Genomic DNA, 20,986 nt, shown 5'->3' on the forward strand with positions numbered 1-20,986 from the left:
GAACTATATTTCTGAAAACAGAGACAACAGAATTTTCAGCCACTTAGACAAAAATGCAGGAAAGAATGTAAGGAACAACACAGAAATATGACCTTCAATGCTTGAGTTATGCCCCTTAGGTATTGCTTCCTTATTATTATCTGAACTACTGCTATTTTTAATTACCTTTGATAAATTATCAGCATCACTAAACCTGGAAAGTAATCAGAGCAAGGTTACTTAGTGTCATTTAAGAGGTCAAAAAATGAGTTAAATACACATAATAATACAAAAATCAGACCAAAACTGGTAAGGTCATTACTAAAAAAGACAAAATGGTAGAGGCAAGAGTAAGGGAGGGGCTACAGGAGGAGTCCTGGCCAGACCATAATACAATAGTAGCATGTAGTATGTTAGCAATCAGTACTCTGAATGCCACAGACCCTTTTCAGGAATGTGCCTGGACACCCTCCGTCTCCTTCTTTTTCTTCTCCTTTTCCTTCTCCTGCTCCTTCTCACATAAGCCGGGATTTATGCAGAGCACATTGAAACTGAAAGCTTTAGAGCTGGACCAAGCAGAGAATTTGTCTCCCTTACGTCTTATTACATCAGATTAAATTAAATGTTTTTTCCCTAAGTGCATTTTTCATTGACAATAGCAGTGCAACTTTCAGTGCAAAATTCTTATAAATGTTTTTTTTTACTTCTATTTGACATAATTTTTAAAGCACAATCAAACAAATGTATAAATATCTTTTTGTTTTAACGCTAGAATTACCAGAGCCTACGAGAAAACTTGTAAATCCGGCCCACCTTAAATCCGTTCGCACCTCTCTGTCAGCATTTTTTGTCCTGTAAATGTGCCGATTAAGACAAGCAGCAAGCAGCCTGCTATTCCATCCCCCCACCATCACAGAACGTGCACTAAGTTCTCCCAGCTCATGCCTTGGTTGATTATCTGGGAGTGAAATTTCTGGAGTTTTAGAGTGGAAATAATTGATCGTTATTTGGAACACATGCATTTTATGTGTGTTCCATTTCTACAGTAATCTGTGTAAACACATTGTTAAAACAGAAACTTTTTCATATTTTAGTAATAAATGTTACAGAATGTTGGCATAAACTATAGAATGTGTGAAGCCTGAAGTCCAAAGATCAAATGAACACTTTCACAAAAGGTTCAAGGACAAAACAACAGCTTCTGTGGCGTAGCGGTAAGATTTGCTGACTGGTAATCAAGAGTCCCCGGTTCGATCCTGACTGCCTTCTATATTTGCCGTTCTCAGTAGTGAGCTGCTCTTATTGTTAATATTATACAGTACACACATACATTTGGTTTGTGTCTGTAACAGCCGCTGTACATTTATAGGACTTATAAAAGTTACTTTTTTTTCACTTTTATTCTCTCAGTCATGACCACGATGCATACTACCGCCAACTCTCAGGGATCTGACGCTGTTACTTTTTATCTGAAACTGAGAATAACTGTAGATGTGAGTGGTGTTTTGAGGCAATGGAACTGGACATTCTCTGATCTGGATGGATAAAAGACATAGGTGTATATAATATTTGGAATAACTCATTTTATGACCTGTATCATACATTTCGGAAATCATTGTGGCATGGATGCAACATTTTTCATATTATTCATATTCATTCGCATAACATCTTGCGGTAGTAATCACTGACCGCGTGTTTTTTTTTTCCCCACGATCTTGCCTGTCCCCACATGTTGCTGTATGGTGCTGTTTCTTTTGTACTCCAGGACATGCAGAGGAAAGAATAGTACAGAGAGATCAGTTCAGCGCTATATGCAATCATCAGATTGAAATGTTAACAGTTCCAGAGGTGGGTAGTAACGAGTTACATTTACTTGAGTAACTTTTAAAAAAAATTGTACTTCTAAGAGTAGTTTTACTGCACCATACTTTTTACTTTTACTTGGGTACACTTGTGAAGAAGAAACGCTACTCTTACTCTGCTACATTGGGCAACACTCGAATCATTACTTTTTTTCCATTATGTACGCTGTATTCCAAACATGCACAGCGGAAGGTGGCCGCCACGTATTCTTTAGCTAAAACTCCTTAAACTGTTTCCCATTCATTTTCTATGGTAGTAGTAAACCACTACCGATGTGATCTATTTTCTACCACTTCCGTTTCGGGGGGCGCTGTTCTGCGCTTTTTGCCACTCTGCCTGCCTGCAGCATCTGCCTTCACAGACGTGCTGGGGCGTTTTTCTTTTTTTTTCTTCAGTAAATTGTTAAGTTTAAAATGTTGATTGCGGTTATTTCTGTTGATTAATTAATGCTTTCATTGATTATAGCTAATACTGTTATCAAATGGTCGCTGTTTTTGCCTGTTGTATACAATCTATCTAGCGTCTTTCACATCTATCTCCACTCCCACTACCTGCTTGCCTGCGTGCAGTGTGTGTCGATTGATATATGATTTAATGTATTTCTTTTTGACATAATTCTCAGAGTTGTAAAATACATATACATTATATATAAAACGAGACTATTATATAGCTAATACTGTTATGCATCTGTCTAGTGCCTTCTCTGTTTGCCTATTATATAAGTGCCTTCCCTATCTATCTGTTTATCTAGTGCCTTTCACATGTGAATGTATTCTCACTGCTTGCTTGCCTTTCTGCAGCACCTGTCATATAGTGCCTTTCACATCTATTTATCTAGCTATCTAGCTATCCATCCATCTCTCTAGCTGTTTTTTTTCTCCTGACAGTTTTATATCTTCTATTATACAGTGCCTTCCCAGTTCATCTATCTAGTAACTTCTCTGTCTGTGCATTATTCAGTGATCTGTCTGACAGTGTATGTCTTACAGAACTTAAAAATAAGAACAGTTATAAGGACACTTGTTCATGTTAATTGAGGTCTCAATTTTTTATTTTTTTTTTTAAAAAAAGCATCCTACATCTATTATACAGTAACTGTGCCAACTATCCGCGACTGGCTAGTCAAGGTAAAGTGAGACTTCTAGTACGTGTGCAAGCTGCCTTGTTCTAATGTTATTTTCTATCAGCTCTGCTATTTGGAGGGCAAGTGAATATGCAGTATTATACTGTCAGTGTACAGTCAGTATATCTTGTCACTGTAAGTAGTTTGCACTGTTCAAACATACATGTTACCTACTGTAGGTATTGGCTTCAAATGATTTGTTGTGAAAAACTGAGATTTGGAACTTTGTGTTATTTTTGCATCTTTATTTTGTAAAGATGTTATTTATTTTTACTCATTTTTTTATTTTATTATTTGGAAATAACAGAATTTGCACATTATTTTATATTTTTGTCTGTCTTATTATAACATTTCTAAAAAATAAATAATTTATTATGATCAAACAGTTACTCAGTACTTGAGTAGTCTTTTCAACAAATACTTTATTACTCTTACTTGAGTCATTTTTTGGATGACTACTTTTTTACTTCTACTTGAGTAATATTATTTTGAAGTAGCGCTACTCTTACTTGAGTACAATTTTTGGCTACTCTACCCACCTCTGAACAGTTCACACACATGCAAAAACCATCCTTCCTACATTTACGACATGTGTACCTGTTGCAATGCGCAGACTTCTCTCTGTGCTGTGGTTTCTATTACACACCTGAAAGAAAGAGACAATAATACCAATCAGAAAACATCATCGCACTAATGCAATATTATTTGAAAATGAACAGCATCAGATCAGGTGTGAATTTATGCTGGTGCTGTTACGTGGAGTCAGATCAGGAGAAGTGGGGGGCTGGTGTTAGAGCGTAATCGTGATTGAGAGAATAAAACTGAAAAAAGCTAACTTTTACAAGTACCATAAATTTATACCCAATGTCCCATATATTTGTCTTTCTTGTTTTTCTCCGTTCTGCGTAAGGCATGCACGGGGGCCACTGAGAAAAGAAGAGTGTTCATGGCTCACCTTGCAGAGTTAACTTCGTTGTCGCATCTTATAAGAAAAGGTGATGGAAAAAGAAAGGGAGGATGCAACATCGACAAGCTTCTGTTCCAAGACAGCCACTTCCCCAGGAAAGTAAACGGAGTCAGTGTCAAGTGCCCTTTCAATGTAATAGAAACCACAACATAGAGAGAAGTGTGCGCATTGCAACAGGTACACACGTCATAAATGTAGGAAGGACGGTTCTTGCAGTATGGAGAAAAAAAGAAAGGGACAAATATATGGGACATTGGGTATAAATTTATGATACTTGTAAAAGTTAGCTTTTTTCAGTTTTATTCTCTCAATCACGATCACGCTCTACCCTCCCACCCAACCCCGCCCCTCCTGATTTGACTCTAAGTAACAGCGGCAGTATAAATTCACACCCAATCTGACGCTGTTCGTTTTCAAATAATATTGCATTAGTGCGATGATGTTTTCTGATTGGTACTATTCAGGTCATAAAATGATTTCTTCAAAATGTCACATATATTGTCTCTTCCATTCAGGTGTGTAATAGAAACCACAGCATAGAGAGAAGTCTGCACATTGCAACAGGTACACATGTCGTAAATGTAGGAAGGACAGTTCTTGCGTGTGTGTGAACTGTTAACATTTGAATCTGATGATTGCATGTAGCACTGAACTGATCTCTTTGTACTATTCTTTCCTCTGCATGTACTGGAGTACAAAAGAATCAGCACCATACAGCAACATGTGAAGACTGGCAAGATCGGGGGAAAAAAAAACACGCGAAACACGCGGTCAGTGATTACTACCGCAAGATGTTATGCGAATGAATATGAATAATATGACTAATGTTGCATCTGTGCCACAATGTTTTCCGAAATCTACAATACAGTTCTTAAAAAGAGTTATTCCAAATATCATATATACCTATGTCTTTTATCCATCCAGATCAGAGAATGTCCAGTTCCATTGCCTCAAAACACCACTCACATCTACAGTTATTCCCAGTTTTAGATAAAATGTAACAGTGTCAAATCCCTGAGCTTGGATGGGGGGGGGGGGGTGCTGGGGCGGTAGTATGCATCGTGGTCGTGACTGAGAGAATAAAAGTGAATAAAAAAAACGGTAACTTTTATAAGTTCTATAAATGTACAGCGGCTGTTACAGACACAAACCAAATGTATGTGTGTACTGTATAATATTAACAATAACAGCAGCTCACTACTGAAAATGGCAAATATAGAAGGCAGTCGAGATCGAACCGGGACTCTTGATTATAAGTCAGCAAATCTTACCACTACGCCACGGAAGCTGTTTTATTGTTCTTGAACCTTTTGTGAAAGTGTTTATTTGATCTTTGGACTTCAGGCTTCACACATTCTATAGTTTATGCCAACATTTTGTAACATTTATTACTAAAATATGAAAAAGTTTCTGTTTTAACAATGTGTTTACACAGATTACTGTAGAAACGGAACGCACATGAAATGCATGTGTTCCAAATAATGATCTATTATTTCCACTCTAAAACTCCAGCACTTCACTCCCAGATAATCAACCAAAGCATGAGCTGGGAAAACTTAGTGCACGTTCTGCGATGGTGGGGGGATGGAATAGCAGGCTACTTGCTGCTTGTCTTAATCGGCACATTTACAGGACAAAAAATGCTGACAGAGAGGTGCGAACGGATTTAAGGTGGGCCGGATTTACAAGTTTTCTCGTAGGCTCTGGTAATTCTAGTGTTAAATGTGCTCTAACATTTTTACAGTTTTCATTGTACAGTAATCCCTCACTATATCGCGCTTCGACTTTCACGGCTTCACTCTATCGCGGATTTTATATGTAAGCATATTTAAATATATATTGCGGATTTTTCGCCGGTTCGTGGGTTTCAGTGGATAATGGGTCTTTTAATTTCTGGTACATGCTTCCTCAGTTGGTTTGCCCAGTTGATTTCATACAAGGGACGCTATTGGCGGATGGCTGAGAAGCTACCCAATCAGTATACTATTACTATAGTATACTATCAGTATACTACAGTATATCAGCACGTATTATGTATTAAATAAAACTCCTCAAATATATTGTGAGCACGGGGGCTGTTTGCACCCCTAGTGGATACGGCCGCTCCTCAAAAAACGCTGAAAGACTACCTTCACATTGCTCCCTTCCTTGCTGGGCTTACTTGTGGTTGCTTTGTTGCGCGATATGTTTCCCGCACGGTGCTTTACATACTTAAAAGCTCAAACAGCACCTATTGATTTTTGATTGTTTGCTTTTCTCTCTCTCTCTCTCTCTTGCTCTGACATTCTCTGCTCCTGACGGAGGGGGTGTGAGCAGGGGGGTTGTTGGCACCCATAGAGGATACGGACGCTCGTATAAAAAATGCTGAAAGACTACCTTCACATTGCTCCCTTCCTTGCTGGGCTTCCTTGCAGCTGCTTTGTCAAGTGGCATGCTTCCCGCACAATGCTTCGCATGCTTAAAAGCTCGAACAGCACCTATCGGTTTTTGATTGTGCTTTTCTCTCTCTCTCTCTCTCTCGCTCTCTGACATTCTCTACTCCTGACGCACACTCTTTGAAGAGGAAGATATGTTTGCATTCTTTTAATTGTGAGACAGAACTGTCATCTCTGTCTTGTCTTGGAGCACAGTTTAAACTTTTGAAAAAGAGACAAATGTTTGTTTGCAGTGTTTGAATAACGTTCCTGTCTCTCTACAACCTCCTGTGTTTCTGTGTAAATCTGTGACCCAAGCATGACAATATAAAAATAACCATATAAACATATGGTTTCTACTTCGCAGATTTTCACCTTTCGTGGGGGATTCTGGAACGCAACCCCCTGATCGAGGAGGGATCACTGTAAACCCTTCTATTACAATTCTTCCAACTTGTTAGCTTTTCATTTCACCAATGATATCAAATTCAAACCATGTTTTTCTCATGGCATTTAAAAATTTGTTCATTTTGGATAAAAGATGCCATCTTATTATGGTAGAAGGAATAGAGGTTGAGGTCATAAGTAGTCTGATGATTTTGTCAGAAGTTCAGCTTTCTTTATGACTAAGGGCAAGTTTCTATTCTTGACAAGTCATTTGCACTGGTGATTCATTATAAATCAGAAACAATGCACACTTCAGTTCAGTGTTTCTACAAGAGAGTATTTCCAACTTTTATTTAATTTTCAGGTTTCATATTAATTTTTATCCAATCATTCTCCAAGGGTATATTATGAGAAATACGTTTTACATTACAGAAGAGTTTAAAAAAATCAGAAAATGGTGTAGATTAGATCAGAAGGTATTGTATTAATTTGCATTGTGCACAAATAGCTCGAAACACAATAGCATTTCTTCATTCCAAAGGATGTCTTCATTTTAGGGAAGTTGCCTTGTGTCAAATCCTGGTTTCCTCATTTATTAAAATATTAATTTCTAGAGTATTATTTGTTTGTGTAAGTAAATTAACCTCTTTTAAAGGATGCAGATGGCACGTTGTTACTTAGATTTGTTATAGATTCTGTGCATTTCAAAGCTGTGCCATGCTGTCCCTAATGAAGAAATCACATCAGACAATGAAAGAAAGAGAAGACAGAGGTAGGCAGTCATAAATTAGGGTGACTGGCCTGTTTTGAAGGATGACAGGATGAGGGCATTGCAACTGTTAGCTATGAGGTTAACAAGTGAGTACATTAAACTGAATGATCTGCTCTCTCACAACTGACATTGGGATCTAGTGGCTATTAATACTGCCATATTCAAATATGCATCTTTTTTATAATTAAAACCATCCATCAACCATATTATCCACACATTTCCTGTTCAGTTCAATGTCACATTGGGGTTTCTACTTATCCTGGCAACACTGATTTCAAGACAGAAATCATCCCTTATTATATCAGGCTTTCAAAGGCTCCAAACTGGCTCAATTTATGACAATTAATCTAAAATTGATCTCACTGAGATGTCTGAGGGAGAACAGAGTACCATCAGAAGAACCCACTCTAACATCAGTAGAACATGTAAACCTCACACCGACAGTGACCAGGCTGGTTTTGAACTCAGGACTCTGGATATATGGAACAGTTGCACCATAGTATTTCCATTGTTTTAGCTTTTTCCTTGTATAATCTTTTTCAGACCTTTGCTGACAGAGCACTCCAAGGGTTCTCCTCTGTCATTCCAGTCTTTGTTGCTGTGTCCTGTTTTGGATCTCTGATCGGAGCCTGTTTTTCTACTCCCAGGTAAAATATTAGTTTTCAAACCATTTTTACTAGGAGTGAAGGAATGTAATTTAAAGATGCCAGTTTGATGTTTAAATCTAAGGTAGCTTTTATGAAATGACACTGCTAATAAAGAACAGCTAAGAACTAAGAATAACTTTGCTTTAAAAGAAGATCTGAGTATGCAAAGGAGTATTTCCAAAATATTTCTATATAACTAAGGTTCAAAGAGGTAAAAAAATTCCAAAATTTTCAAGTGAAGAGATATTATTTCTATTACTCTGAATAGTATTAACAGGGTTATGAAAAAGATAAATTGATTTTATACTGAAGATGAGTGCAGAGTTTGACAAATTTGCCCTTAGAGGTCCGTAATGTGATGAAGGTTTAAGAGAAAAATTGAAGTGAAACTGATTTAGTCTTTTTAAGAAAAATATTTAGCAGACACACATCTTGTTTAAGCAAGACGTTATCTGTAAATAAGTGCTGTGACTCAATATAGCACCTTGAAGGTGAAGTTTCTATCCTCTGGTTTTTAAATGCTTGTTTAGAGAAGACAATTAAAACTCAACTTGTGGAGAGGAGTCCCTCTTTCTGTTTTTTACAGAAGAGATGCCTTCTCTCCATCATAATTCTTCCCAATAGTAGTCACCTAATTGCTATATGTGTAATGAAATAATCTGTCACCATTAAACTCTTTTGGTCAAAATATATTCAGCACCTTCCTTAAAGTCATCTTCCTGAGGTAGCTGTTCTTCTATTAACATTTGTGTTTTTCTAGTTCAGTGATCAGAATTTATTTAAGTTGTTTTTTTCTAAATATAGTGCACAGACTTATATTCCTACATATAATTTCAAATAAAGTAGAAAATGGTATGCAACATATGCAGTGCATACAAATATATTGTAAATTTATAAGTATAAACTTTTGATGTTTATGATCCTCAAACTTTTGCTCTCTTACAATATATTCATAGATCTGAAAGACTCGGAATAAACAGTGTCATGTAAGATACATTTATTTGAGGTAAAAAAGGCTAAGGGCAGTTGACAACAGAGGAAAGGTATATTAAATTCCCATTTACTTGAGTCTCAGGAGCTCATTGATGACTGTGAAAAAGCAATGTCAAATTATATGCGATGTACCTGGGGACAAATAGAGTTCTATCTATCTATCTATCTATCTATCTATCTATCTATCTATCTATCTATCTATCTATCTATCTATCTATCTATCTATCTATCTATGAAGTATTTCAAGATGATGGGACTCCACCACTACTTTTTTATTTTGCTTTTTCAACATGTAGTAGCAATGTCTCATGAATTTTAAGACCATTTTAATTTATTATTTTTATCCCTATTGTTCATGTTTCTGATTTATTTTAGCCACCCCACATGAATTTTGTTCAAAATTCATAATGCCTTTTTCCTGTAAGTTTTACTCAAGTTCTTATTTGATATAATTTATGCAGGATGCTGTTCTCTGGATCCAGAGAAGGACAGTGGCCTGTTCTCTTTTCTATGATTCACATTCGAAGGCACACTCCTCTGCCAGCAGTGCTTCTGATGGTAACCAATTACTTACTTATAATGTTGATGGCTGTTACCACTGAACAAAGGTTTCATCTTCTCTCTAATTACAGTAAATGTAATATACAGTATAATCAGCTAGAGCAGATACTTATTGAAAGTAAACTTGCTTTATTTAGTTAATATTTTCCTTTGTGGCTGCAAAACTAATTTTAGTTCTAGGTCAAGTGCTAATTTTTTCCTAAAGACCTCATAAAAATTGCTATTATATTCATTTTAGTCTTACTCCCTTCCTCACAGTATCCTTTGATGGTCTTCATGATCTTGGCTGGTGAGATCTTTGGACTGATAAATTTTTATAGCTTTTCTCGATGGATGTTTACGGGCCTGACTACTTTGGGCCTCATAGTCCATCGATACCAACACCCAGATCTTCCACGGCCTTTTAAGGTACTTGTTTTATTATTCTCTTAATACAGTTTTGTTTCCTCTGCCTATAAAATATCTTTACAAGCAGAGTAGGAATACATTTAATGTTAAATACTATTTTTTTCCCTGTGGTCAGGTTAAGGCAATGTACATTTCTTTGATTATAGCTAGAAATGTCATTTTCACCATTTGCGTTCTAGTTGATTTTCATCTATTAATGCTGAGACATAACACAATAACCTGGCAATTACTCTGACTGAACTCTTGCGGTTATAAAATTATTATTTAAATAGGCGAGAAATACATTATTGTTTATGTTTATAACATGAAGTTTTTTATCCTTAAGCAAAACAATTAAATAAGTATAACAATTTTAACACATTTTTATAATTTTACATTTTGTATTATTATATAATAAAACCAATATTACAAATCTTCAATGTGAAGTTTCCTTTGTAAATGTGTCTTCATCATGGGGCCAAAATATGCTCCTCAAAAAATTATTTATTTTAAAAAGGAAAAAAACATTTTTTGCTGAGTAGCTGAAAACTCACAAAATTAAACCTGTAGAAGTGTTCAGTACAAAACGTGATACCTTGGCAAGTGGAAAGGGCCCATTCATGCACACTAACCCAACCGTGTTTTTCATATTTATGTTCTATTCATTCATTTTCTAGTCAGGGTCACAGAAGCAAATTCCTATTAAAGCAGTAAATAGTTCAATGTGTGAACCCTGAATGAAGCATCAGTCCATTTAAGGTCCCACTTATACACACACCGACTAATAATTGACTACGTTAGGGTTACCAGTTGACTTGTCATATGTTTCTTTTGCACTTGAAAGCAAAAGTAGTGCTGCCAGAGGAATCCCACACTAGCAAACACTGTGGCACTCATTTTAATAAGTGAGTTATCATGGTTTTCTCAAACTGGTTCCTATAAATATTATAGCAGAAGACTGATTAATAGTTCAGCTGAATTCTTTTCAGGACACTGCTAATAATAAATATCTCTCTCTTATCGCATAGGTACCTCTATTAATCCCTGCTGTTTACACAGTTGTATGTTTTTTCATTGTGGGGATGTCCCTCTACTCTGATCCAGTCAACACAGGAATCGGTTTAGCCCTCACGCTGACTGGTATCCCAGTTTATTTCCTTATGGTTAAGAAGCAGAGACTGCCTTTATGTTTCATCAGAGTTTATCGTAAGTAGCCAACAGGGTTTATTTTTGGACTTCTGTCTTTTTTAATTTCATTTCACCTCCTTGTGCAGCCATAAAAATCACAGTCCTTACCAAAACTGTGCATCAGTCCTGCCTGAGGTTGCAACAATTTAATAAGATGTTATAAATAACAGCCGCTGTTCTGTAGACTGTGCAGTGTTTCAGAATTACCACTGTTACCATGCTATTTTGAGTGAGTTGGTTGAATTCACTGCCCAGTTACTGAGTCTGTGGCATTTGCCTGTTCTCCCTGTGTTGGCATGAGTTCTCTTTAAGAACTTTTGTTTCTTCCTGCATCTTCATAACATTTGTTAAGCAGCTCTAAATTGACAGAATGTGTGTGCGTGTGATAAACTTGTATCCTGTTCAGGGGCCTGCCAACGATGTGAACATGTGATAAACTGGCATCCCCTCCACAGTTATTTCCTGCCCTGTGCCATATTCTACCAATTTAGACTGTGCCCCACAGTAAGCCTGAAATGAAAAAAAGAAACGGGTTAAGAAAATGAATAGATATGTAGGTGTGTGAAGCTCTGTTTTTAATGTGTTTACAAGGATATGATAATTTATCTGTTTTTTAAATATAAACTCAAAAAGTGAGTTCTTTGTGTTAACTTAAATTTATTTTCCTTATACTTAGGGGCATTACAGTCCAACAGTTGCAGAAATATTGAACAATACAAGGCATGTTACAAGTATGTAGTGCAGCATACACAAATCAATAAGCATAACAAGGAAAAAACAATAAATGTAATAATGTCAAGTTAACAATTCCAAATGTAAAAATTGAACAATGTTCATTTTCCAATAAATCAGATTATAATATATGACTGATTTAACTGTAAAATAAGTACTCAGTAGCACTCATCAGTAGTAGCGGCAAACAACCAAAAAAGAGACTACACTGATAGTGAGTGTTAGCAAAATAAAGTTGGAGATGCAAGTGAAGTTAGTAGTGTAAACAGTGCAAGTACTATGCATGAAGGGGGTTTAAGTCACATCAACACAAGTCAAACAGATGAGTCTACACTATGTGTATAAGCAGCATAACTGACTGCAAAAGAAAATGTGTGTCAGTTTGGTGTTACAAGACTTGATTCTTTGAAATTGATTTATAGATAGCAGCGAAACATAACGTTCATTGTGAAGGTGTGAGTGGCCTGCAGTGACAACAGGTTTGTTGTATAGTAACTTTGTAGCGTTAGCTAAAATTACTTTATTGTATGCTCCACACTGATATGTAGACAATTGTTAAATGCTGCAAGACTGCTGAAGTATTTTTAAAAGTGTGTAAAAACCTGAAATATATTTTTTTATTAAGTTGGTGCTCAGTATGGAATGTTGTATATGCTTTTAAAATACATATGCGTTGCTTCAGCAAATTATTTCCATCAATAGTAACTTCTTTTGGCAATACTTTAAGGGGCCCACAGATGTATGTCACACCCCATCATTACTCTTCTTTGCCTCGTCTTATGCTTATCAAACTTTGGGGATAGAGTATACAGTTCACAGTTACAATGCACTTGCACCCAGGACTACGGTCGACTACCTTCTGTCAGTGGCTCCTTCAGATTTCACCCTGGCATAACTTGGTACCATTACCTTCTTATTAGGAGTGTTCTCTTTCCCTCAGAGCTACCTGAGAAATAACTTGGTTCCCAGCCCCCAGCAGTAGAATAGAGCAAACATGCAAGCAGGGAAAGAGGCTTTTATAAATTTTATTCCAAAGCATTATTTAAATTGCAATGCCATTAACAAAAGAAAAAATAAAGAATATGTTTAATTTCACACCATATAACCTGTTAGTGTTAAATGTTTCTTTAGAGGTTTGCAGTAAATCAGAGCATTTTTGAGTTGATGTCCCTCCTCCTTCTTCTTTCTCTCTAATCAACACTTTTGCTGACTTTATTAAGCTAATGCAGGTGTGATGTACTTGTCCTGTCCCTAAAACAAAATTGCCTGTCTCTGAAAAGTCCTCTCAGAACTCATATGCTAGATGTAGCAGGTTACAACGAGACATGCTGGTGTAACTTAGAAACATGGGTTAAAACAGCGGTTCTCAAACTGTGGTAACAAAAAAGGGGAACCGAAGATGTGAAAATATGAAAAATACATCTATTGAAACCAAAACAAATTAACTTAAACTACATTCTGATACCAGAAAAATAAATATAGAGTTAGATAAATGTCGATAAAAGTTAAGTAGGTATAATAAAATATGCATCTATGATATATCATTAATTAAAAAAGAACAAATTGGTATAAGTGGGCTCCTTTCAAAAAAACGTTAGGGGGACGCGATTAAAACTGTTATGACAACTCGGGTCAGAAATACTTAAAGGTTGAGAAACGCTGGGTTACAAGAAGTGGTCTTGTGCCACCATAACTTGCACTTTGTGGCAGATGCATATCCTCATTTCTCACTTCCAATAAATCTCACAGAACTGCAGACTTACATTGCTAAAGAACTTTTTATACTGTGAAGTCATCAGGGGACCTCCAGCCGCCCTAACCCAGACACACACAGGCAGGACACAGGTTCAACGCAACACCTGGTTTATTTACACTAAAGTGTGCACAAAACACTGTAAAAGAATAGACTCGACACACTTAAAAAGGTTTGGGGCTGCCACTCGTATATTATTCCTGGCTGCAAAAGATTCTTTAAATAGTATAGAAATGTTATCAATACCGAGTCCAAAAGAGAACTGTTGATCATTTGTCAAGATGGCGGTTTTAAGGGATCGGACAGGAAGTGACATAAGGGAACCGGAAGTGATGTTCTTCAGATGTCAGAGTAGGGATATTCTTCTGGGCGCTGGAACCAGAAGTGATATTCTTCTGGGCATGGAACTGGAAGTGACGTCATCTGCTCTAAATCAGACAGGTTTTCCAGCAGCTGGTCTGTAAAGATAACAGGAGAAGGTTTAGTGCACCCCGCCACCCCCTGGCCTGGCGTGGAATTACCTTTGCTTGGTCCATACAACGTCTTCCTAGTACCTGTCTGAGAAGTCGTGGCATCGAGAAAGGGCATCAGCATTGGCTTGCAGTACACCACTGGCCTGGTGTGGAATTACCTTTGGACGTCTTCCTAGTCACACGTGTGTGACAACACCAACACACCAATGTACAGTCCCTTCTTGCCACTAGTCCATCCACCTCCACTCCTCCTCAGGCTTTGTTTTCTTTCTCCCGACTCTGGCCATTCAATGGAGTGAGGCGGCTCCTCTTGTTCAGGTCCCGGGAGTATTCCAGGAGGCTCATCAGTATTACCTGGAATCACTCCCAGGTGTGCTCGAGGTCCTCTACATGGCTCTGCAGCTCCCCCTGGCGGCCCCCACGGAACCCAACAGGGCTTCACCAAACTCCAGCTCCCGATATGCCTTGCAGGAATCCGTGGTGCCACGGCCGCCCAGGGGGGTTGACCTCTAGTGTCCCAGGGGAGGTATTGCCTCACCAATGCCCTCTCCCCTGGTCTTTCCACTCTGTTGGCGTTCCGGGCAGGTAGTGGCCATGGCCACCCATCACAATACTTTTTAGTTAACTAATTACCAGAATTTTCTGAATTTCTTAATCAAATATAAAAGCATTAACAGATAAGGAACATTTTGTAGTAACTGAGTAACATAATAAGCTGTTTTAACAGAAAAGGAATAAAGTGTCTTTAAAAAGTTCACTTTCTAGACATTACAGGAAATGTTCTGCTCCTTCTAGAATTATACTATAAATAATGTAATAAGAAACATTTAACAGACCTTACTGATTGAATTAAACAAAAAAACAAGGCAAATTACTAGTCGTCTTAGATGTGCATGTCAACATTTATAGGTAAAAGTCTTTGTTTTTACAGTTTTCATTTTAAGCAGTCCCTAATCAGACATGGCAATGAACTCATTTCAAGAGAGCAAACAGAGAAGCAGTGCTTTGTGGGTGAATGGCCTTTCACCTCTGTTGATGATACTGTATGTTTGACATGTTGGTTTTATTATTTTACAGACACCCTCACTAAGAAGCTTCAGATTCTCCTGGAAGTGATGCCACAGGAAGTGCAGACCTACTAAATCTTGGGTTGATCAAAGCTTTACCTTCAGAAACTCATTTGGACTTTAAATAATACTGTATATGTGTCTAACATACAACAAGATTTTATTTTAGCTGGAAAGCAATGTGTTATGGGTTAAAGACCATCACCATGAAGAGATAAAATAAACAACATTTATCTGATTAAGTTGTTTAAGGAGTGGCATGATGTTCTGTGTTTTTTATTTATTGAAAAACATTCATTGAAAACTTTAGCTAAAAATTATTTCACATGAATATCTACATTTTTACTGTATAATCGGCCAAATGTTTAAATATTTCATTTTATGTTATTTACTAACTAGAGTAGAGTATTAAACAATATGGCAAAATATTGTCTATTTTCTACTTACATTTTATAGGATTGGTCTAATCCTTTTGAATAAGGAAATTTAGCATCACAGCCTTCTATATGATACTAAGAGGACAAAAAAAATCAAACAAAGTTCCATGACCATTTTGATTTTTCACTCAGCTTCAAGGTCTTGTAGCCTTCCTTGCAACATTTTGATAATAAGTGATATATCAGTTCTGGCTGATGTAATCACCCTGGCATATTAGTCGTCTAAGCCTTCCCCATGCACTCTTTTCCCTCTACTTTTCAATGATCTCATTTACTGAAATATTTAACGAAGCATATAAAGAAATGAGTGGTGGAAAATCAGACACATGTACAGTACATAAAAAATATTACTAAGCTCTAAAACTTCATGAGTGGATTTAGTCAGGACTAACAGGAACAAGGCAAACATTACATTTATCATGTTGAAGTTTCATATTTCATATTTGCCCTCTTAATACACTAATCTTTTACATTTTTACATATTTGCCATGCCCTGCAGGATCTTTGTTATAAGTTACAGTATACAGACTAATGCAATGCAATATAACAAACAAATAACTCTATTGATTTATACTGGGTATATTAAAATAGCTTTAATGAATATTTTGGCCATGTACTTTTGTTATTATTAGGTAGAGGACCGTAAATTAATGATAATCCAATCATTTATTTCCCAGCAAATTGCTAATGTAACAGACATGGGTGTTGATTCCCTTTTGGTTACAGAATAACCTACCACACATTTTTAAATAAATGTGACCACTTAAAAGGCATACAATATATTTAAATTATTATACAAAATCAATTATCTATAATAATAAAAGGCAAAGCCCTCACTGACTGACTCACTCACTCACTGACTGGCTCACTCATCACTAATTCTCCAACTTCCCGTGTAGGTGGAAGGCTGAAATTTGGCAGGCTCATTCCTTACAGCTTACTTACAAAAGTTAGGCAGGTTTCATTTCGAAATTCAAAGCGTAATGGTCATAACTGGAACATATTTTTTGTCCATACACTGTAATGGAGGAGGCGGAGTCACGTATCGCGTCATCACGCCTCCTACGTAATCACGTGAACTAAAAACAAGGAAGACATTTACAGCACGAGTCACACGCGGGAACGAAGGTAAATGACGTTAATTTTTGACTGTCTTTTAATACTGTGTGAGCATACATATTAACACATGTGCAATTAAACGTGTGCATTTACGGGGTGATTTCTGAGGCTTAAAAGCTCACCTTTTATCAAACGCGGGAAGAAAGGTAACTGACGTTGTTCACTGTCTTTTAATACTGTGTAACCATACATATTAACACATGTCCAATTAAACGTGTGCATTTACGGGGTGATTTCTCAGGCTTAAAAGCTCGCCTTTTACTAAAAAGGTAAATGCAAAACTATTTTCAATCAGTTTATTGAAACGCTCCCGTTAAGGATTGCAATAACATATTCGCGAGATAAAAGAACGAAGTAGGGGGAAATGGAGGAACAGCCGCAAACAGCGAAGAGCAAAAAATTAATTAAACAATTGAGAACGGAGCGAGTTAAGCATACAAGCATGTTCATAAGGGAAACAAAGCACGGTGTAAAACGTAAGTTTAAATGAAGTTTATAGAAACGCTCCCGCTGCAGATTGCAATAACATATTCGCGAGATAAAACTTTAATGAGAAGACACGAGGTATAAACGAAGCACACGCCGTGGCGCAACGTTAGGGGCAACAGTTTCAACCATTCTATGATCTGCTTCTCGCAACTGAAAGACGGCACATGGCGGATGTTAGCCGACTTGCTGACCGCAACGTTAGGGGCTTCAACTATGGCGCTGACGCAACATCTCAGTGCCAACACTTTGCAGACTGTAATTAAAAGACACGCCCTCCTCACTGGACAGTTAAAAACACCAATCAAACTAACGATGACATCAAGTATTACCCAATCAAAAGTAGGAAAGGAGGCATCTTCATAAAATGCGTGTGGGATGATTTGCATGAGACGCTGCTTTAAAAAAAAAATGATAAAAAAAATACGGGATAAATCCCGTCCAGTATTGATTCAAAACGGGACGCGCAATTTCATTCTCAAACACGGCACGATTCCGTATTTTAAAGGACGGGTGGCAACCCTACAGTGCCAGGTAACCACCCATACAATCAGATTGTGATTCACACTAGGAATGCAATGAATGTAATTACCCCGATCTACATACAAGGCGAAAGTCTTGCAACATTCAAAGATGATGGTTTGGGATAATTAGTACTTATTAAGTACAACATTGAACATAAAAGAGCTTATGAAGCCTTGAACCGAAAAAAGCAAGATCTCAGAGATCGTAAAAAAAAAAAGGAGGTAATGTCGTTTTACTCGCTGTAGATTTTAGTCAAACATTACCAGTTATTCCACGAGGGAGACCAGCAGATGAACTCAACGCGTGTTTAAAATCCATGCTTCTCCCACGGTCGGTTATATGTCGCGTGTTCTCGGGTAGGTACACCAAAAAATGTATACATTTAATCATGTAATGGGCAAAGAAAAAATGAGGTATACCCGAAGGCACTGCAGTAGTACTCAATGTAACTTTACTTCTTAAATGTTAATGTTTTACTGTTTAATAATTTATACGCTTCTTATATATTGTTGAAATTCTTTTATCAAAATACCACTGACAGCGCAATGCACGATAACATGGAGTGAATACACCATACGCATCTGCCCACGGCCGCCCTGGTGTGCGCAGATAGGAGTTGATTCTAAAATAAAATAAACATAAAAACAGTAATACATTCATCACCCATAAAGCGGATAGCAGACGTGACGTATTATATGTGTACCACATTTCAAGTCAATACGTCAAACGGTTTGCAAGCTACATGTGATTTAAAATCCTGGACAGACCAACGAAAAGCCACGGTAGCAAATTATAGAAGAACATTTTACTGTTTAATAATTTATATTTATATGAAATGTGCTTCTTATATATTACTTCATATTCTCATATGATAATGATGTTAATGTTGTTTATATTGATTTCTATGTTATTGTAAATGCATCTATGTGTGTATATGTATGCATGTATATGTATATATATATATATATATATATATATATATATATATATATATATATATATATATATATATAAAAAAATATATATATAAAAAATATATGTGTATATGTATATATAATATATCTGTATATGTGTGTATATGTGTGTGTATATGTGTATATGTATATATATATGACAGCAACACTCATAACAATGACAATACAATTACATTGACAATCATGTTACGTTATTTTTAAAATGTTTCCTTTACTTTTTCATAACCTCTTTAACACACTACTTCTCCGCTGCGAAGCGCGGGTATTTTGCTAGTTTTACTAATAAAGCAAACATTTTCATCAGTATTATTTTCAGTTATGTGACAAATAATGACATTTCCATATTTAGAATCCTAAAAAAATTTTTTTAAGTTTTTGAATTTAAAGTGGACTCTGTGTATTATGTTGAAAACCTAATGTAGTTATCTCATTTTTTTTTTTTTTTTTGAAAAATGAACTGTTCAGTACGATTAATTTTTGGTATCCTTTAGCTAAAGTTCTGGTAACAAAAGATTGCTCTGCAGTGACAGTGATATTCCGTGTTTATGTTTCCGTGTTGATTTTTGAAATGGTCTGCAGTAATTGCTGGATTTATCACAACACTGAGCTGTTTTATTCGTAAAATAGTAAGTTTCACTACTATGCATCTGCTCCAAGTAAGTAACAGATTTAAATTCGAAATAATGAATAAAATGTTTTGAATTTGACAGTATAATATACAAAAAAGTATTAAAAGTATAAATATTATCAAAACATTTATTGATCTACACATATTCCTATTTGATCTGTTCATAAATGTTCAATTTTCAATGTAAAATTCATTCAATAAATGATAAAAAATTCTACCGTCAATTATATTTGTGATGTGATGAACTAGTTACTGTATATTTAAGTGTCTTGCAGACATTAATAAAAATATTCATTGCTGGAATATTCCTCTTCGCCAAAGACAAATAATTAAATCTCACAGCAGACAATATGAAAGATTTTACAATTACTAAGTAACAAGCCACCTTTCTGTCTGCCTGAAAAATTTCACAATTTACAATTTTTTGTCTGGCTTAAGTCACAATACATTTCTCTATTACCCTCAACTTTATCACAACACACTCTTCAGTCAGACTCATTCTAAAGGTACATTAACTGTGGAACAAATTTACCAGCATCCCCCACTGGGTGCCTTGATTCAGGCAATAAAACACAGGCAGCAGAAAAGTGTCAATCTAGTCTTCTTTATTATCTAAGTCTTGCAAGAGGTAACCCTAACAGGAGCACAAGCACCTTATTAGCAAGAGTTACAAAGGAGGGTCACCTGTCGGGTTCTTTATACACTTCACTGATTAGATCACAATTCTAAGGAATTCATTACATTATCAGAAAACTTTTATCATGATTGCTTACATCCAGTTGCTAACGGGACATGACAAAACATTGATACCTTAAATTACAACAATTAACTTGGTCCACCAGGCAGAATGACAGTCCTGTTAGTTTAGGAGTACATGACTTTTTAGATGTTATAAAAGTATACCACTTGTATGGGATGCATGTTCAATTTGTGTGACCATATGTTTCCTTCTTAGTTCGTCAACAGGAAACTTAGCCTGAGCAAAACTTTAAAACATGACTTTTCTTTTTCTTAGACCAAGGTTTGTTTTTTCTTTTTTGCTGTAAAGTTACTTAAGATGCCTTTTCTTAATAATTCAAACCTTTATCATAGCGAATATCAAAATAACACTTTCAACTTTTAAGCATACGTTCAGAAGAATATGAGACGTGTTTGCTCGCTCCACTCCATGCCGTTTTTTGTTTTGTTTCGTGTTTTTGTTTTTCGCCTCTCTACAGCGCATAAATACTTTGCACTACTATCATACAGCAGACAGGCATTGGTGGACATTACTAAATCACACAGTACCCTGGAATTTACCGGTTTTATACCATCTGAGCTACAGTTAATTGTTCACTCGAGTGACCAAGCTGACCCCAGGAGAGTGCTCTGGAGATGGCGACGCAAGCAAGGCAAGAGGGGAGGGCTCCATGCTAGGCTGCAAGCCCACGCTAGCCGACCACCACTACCCAGCCTCTTGCTAGCCAACGTGCAGTCTCTGGAAAACAAACTGGATGAGCTAAGAGCCAGGA

General features: G+C 36.5%; 2 protein-coding genes across 2 annotated transcripts in view; one reads left to right on the forward strand and one right to left on the reverse strand.

Annotated features, from left to right (window-relative positions):
* LOC114646930 (cystine/glutamate transporter-like) overlaps positions 1-15,646 on the forward strand; it is a 53,944-nt gene extending 38,298 nt beyond the window's left edge. The window contains exons 8-12 of the mRNA XM_051929696.1: positions 8,049-8,152; positions 9,607-9,703; positions 9,965-10,114; positions 11,122-11,299; positions 15,317-15,646. Coding sequence (XP_051785656.1) covers positions 8,049-8,152; positions 9,607-9,703; positions 9,965-10,114; positions 11,122-11,299; positions 15,317-15,381 — 594 coding nt within the window. The 3' untranslated portion in view covers positions 15,382-15,646. The remainder of the gene's footprint in view (positions 1-8,048; positions 8,153-9,606; positions 9,704-9,964; positions 10,115-11,121; positions 11,300-15,316) is intronic.
* LOC114644348 (cystine/glutamate transporter-like) overlaps positions 1-20,986 on the reverse strand; it is a 621,881-nt gene that overhangs the window by 444,949 nt on the left and 155,946 nt on the right.

Source organism: Erpetoichthys calabaricus, chromosome 1 (genome assembly GCF_900747795.2).
Source record: "Erpetoichthys calabaricus chromosome 1, fErpCal1.3, whole genome shotgun sequence".
In the NCBI taxonomy this organism is placed as follows: domain Eukaryota; kingdom Metazoa; phylum Chordata; class Cladistia; order Polypteriformes; family Polypteridae; genus Erpetoichthys; species Erpetoichthys calabaricus.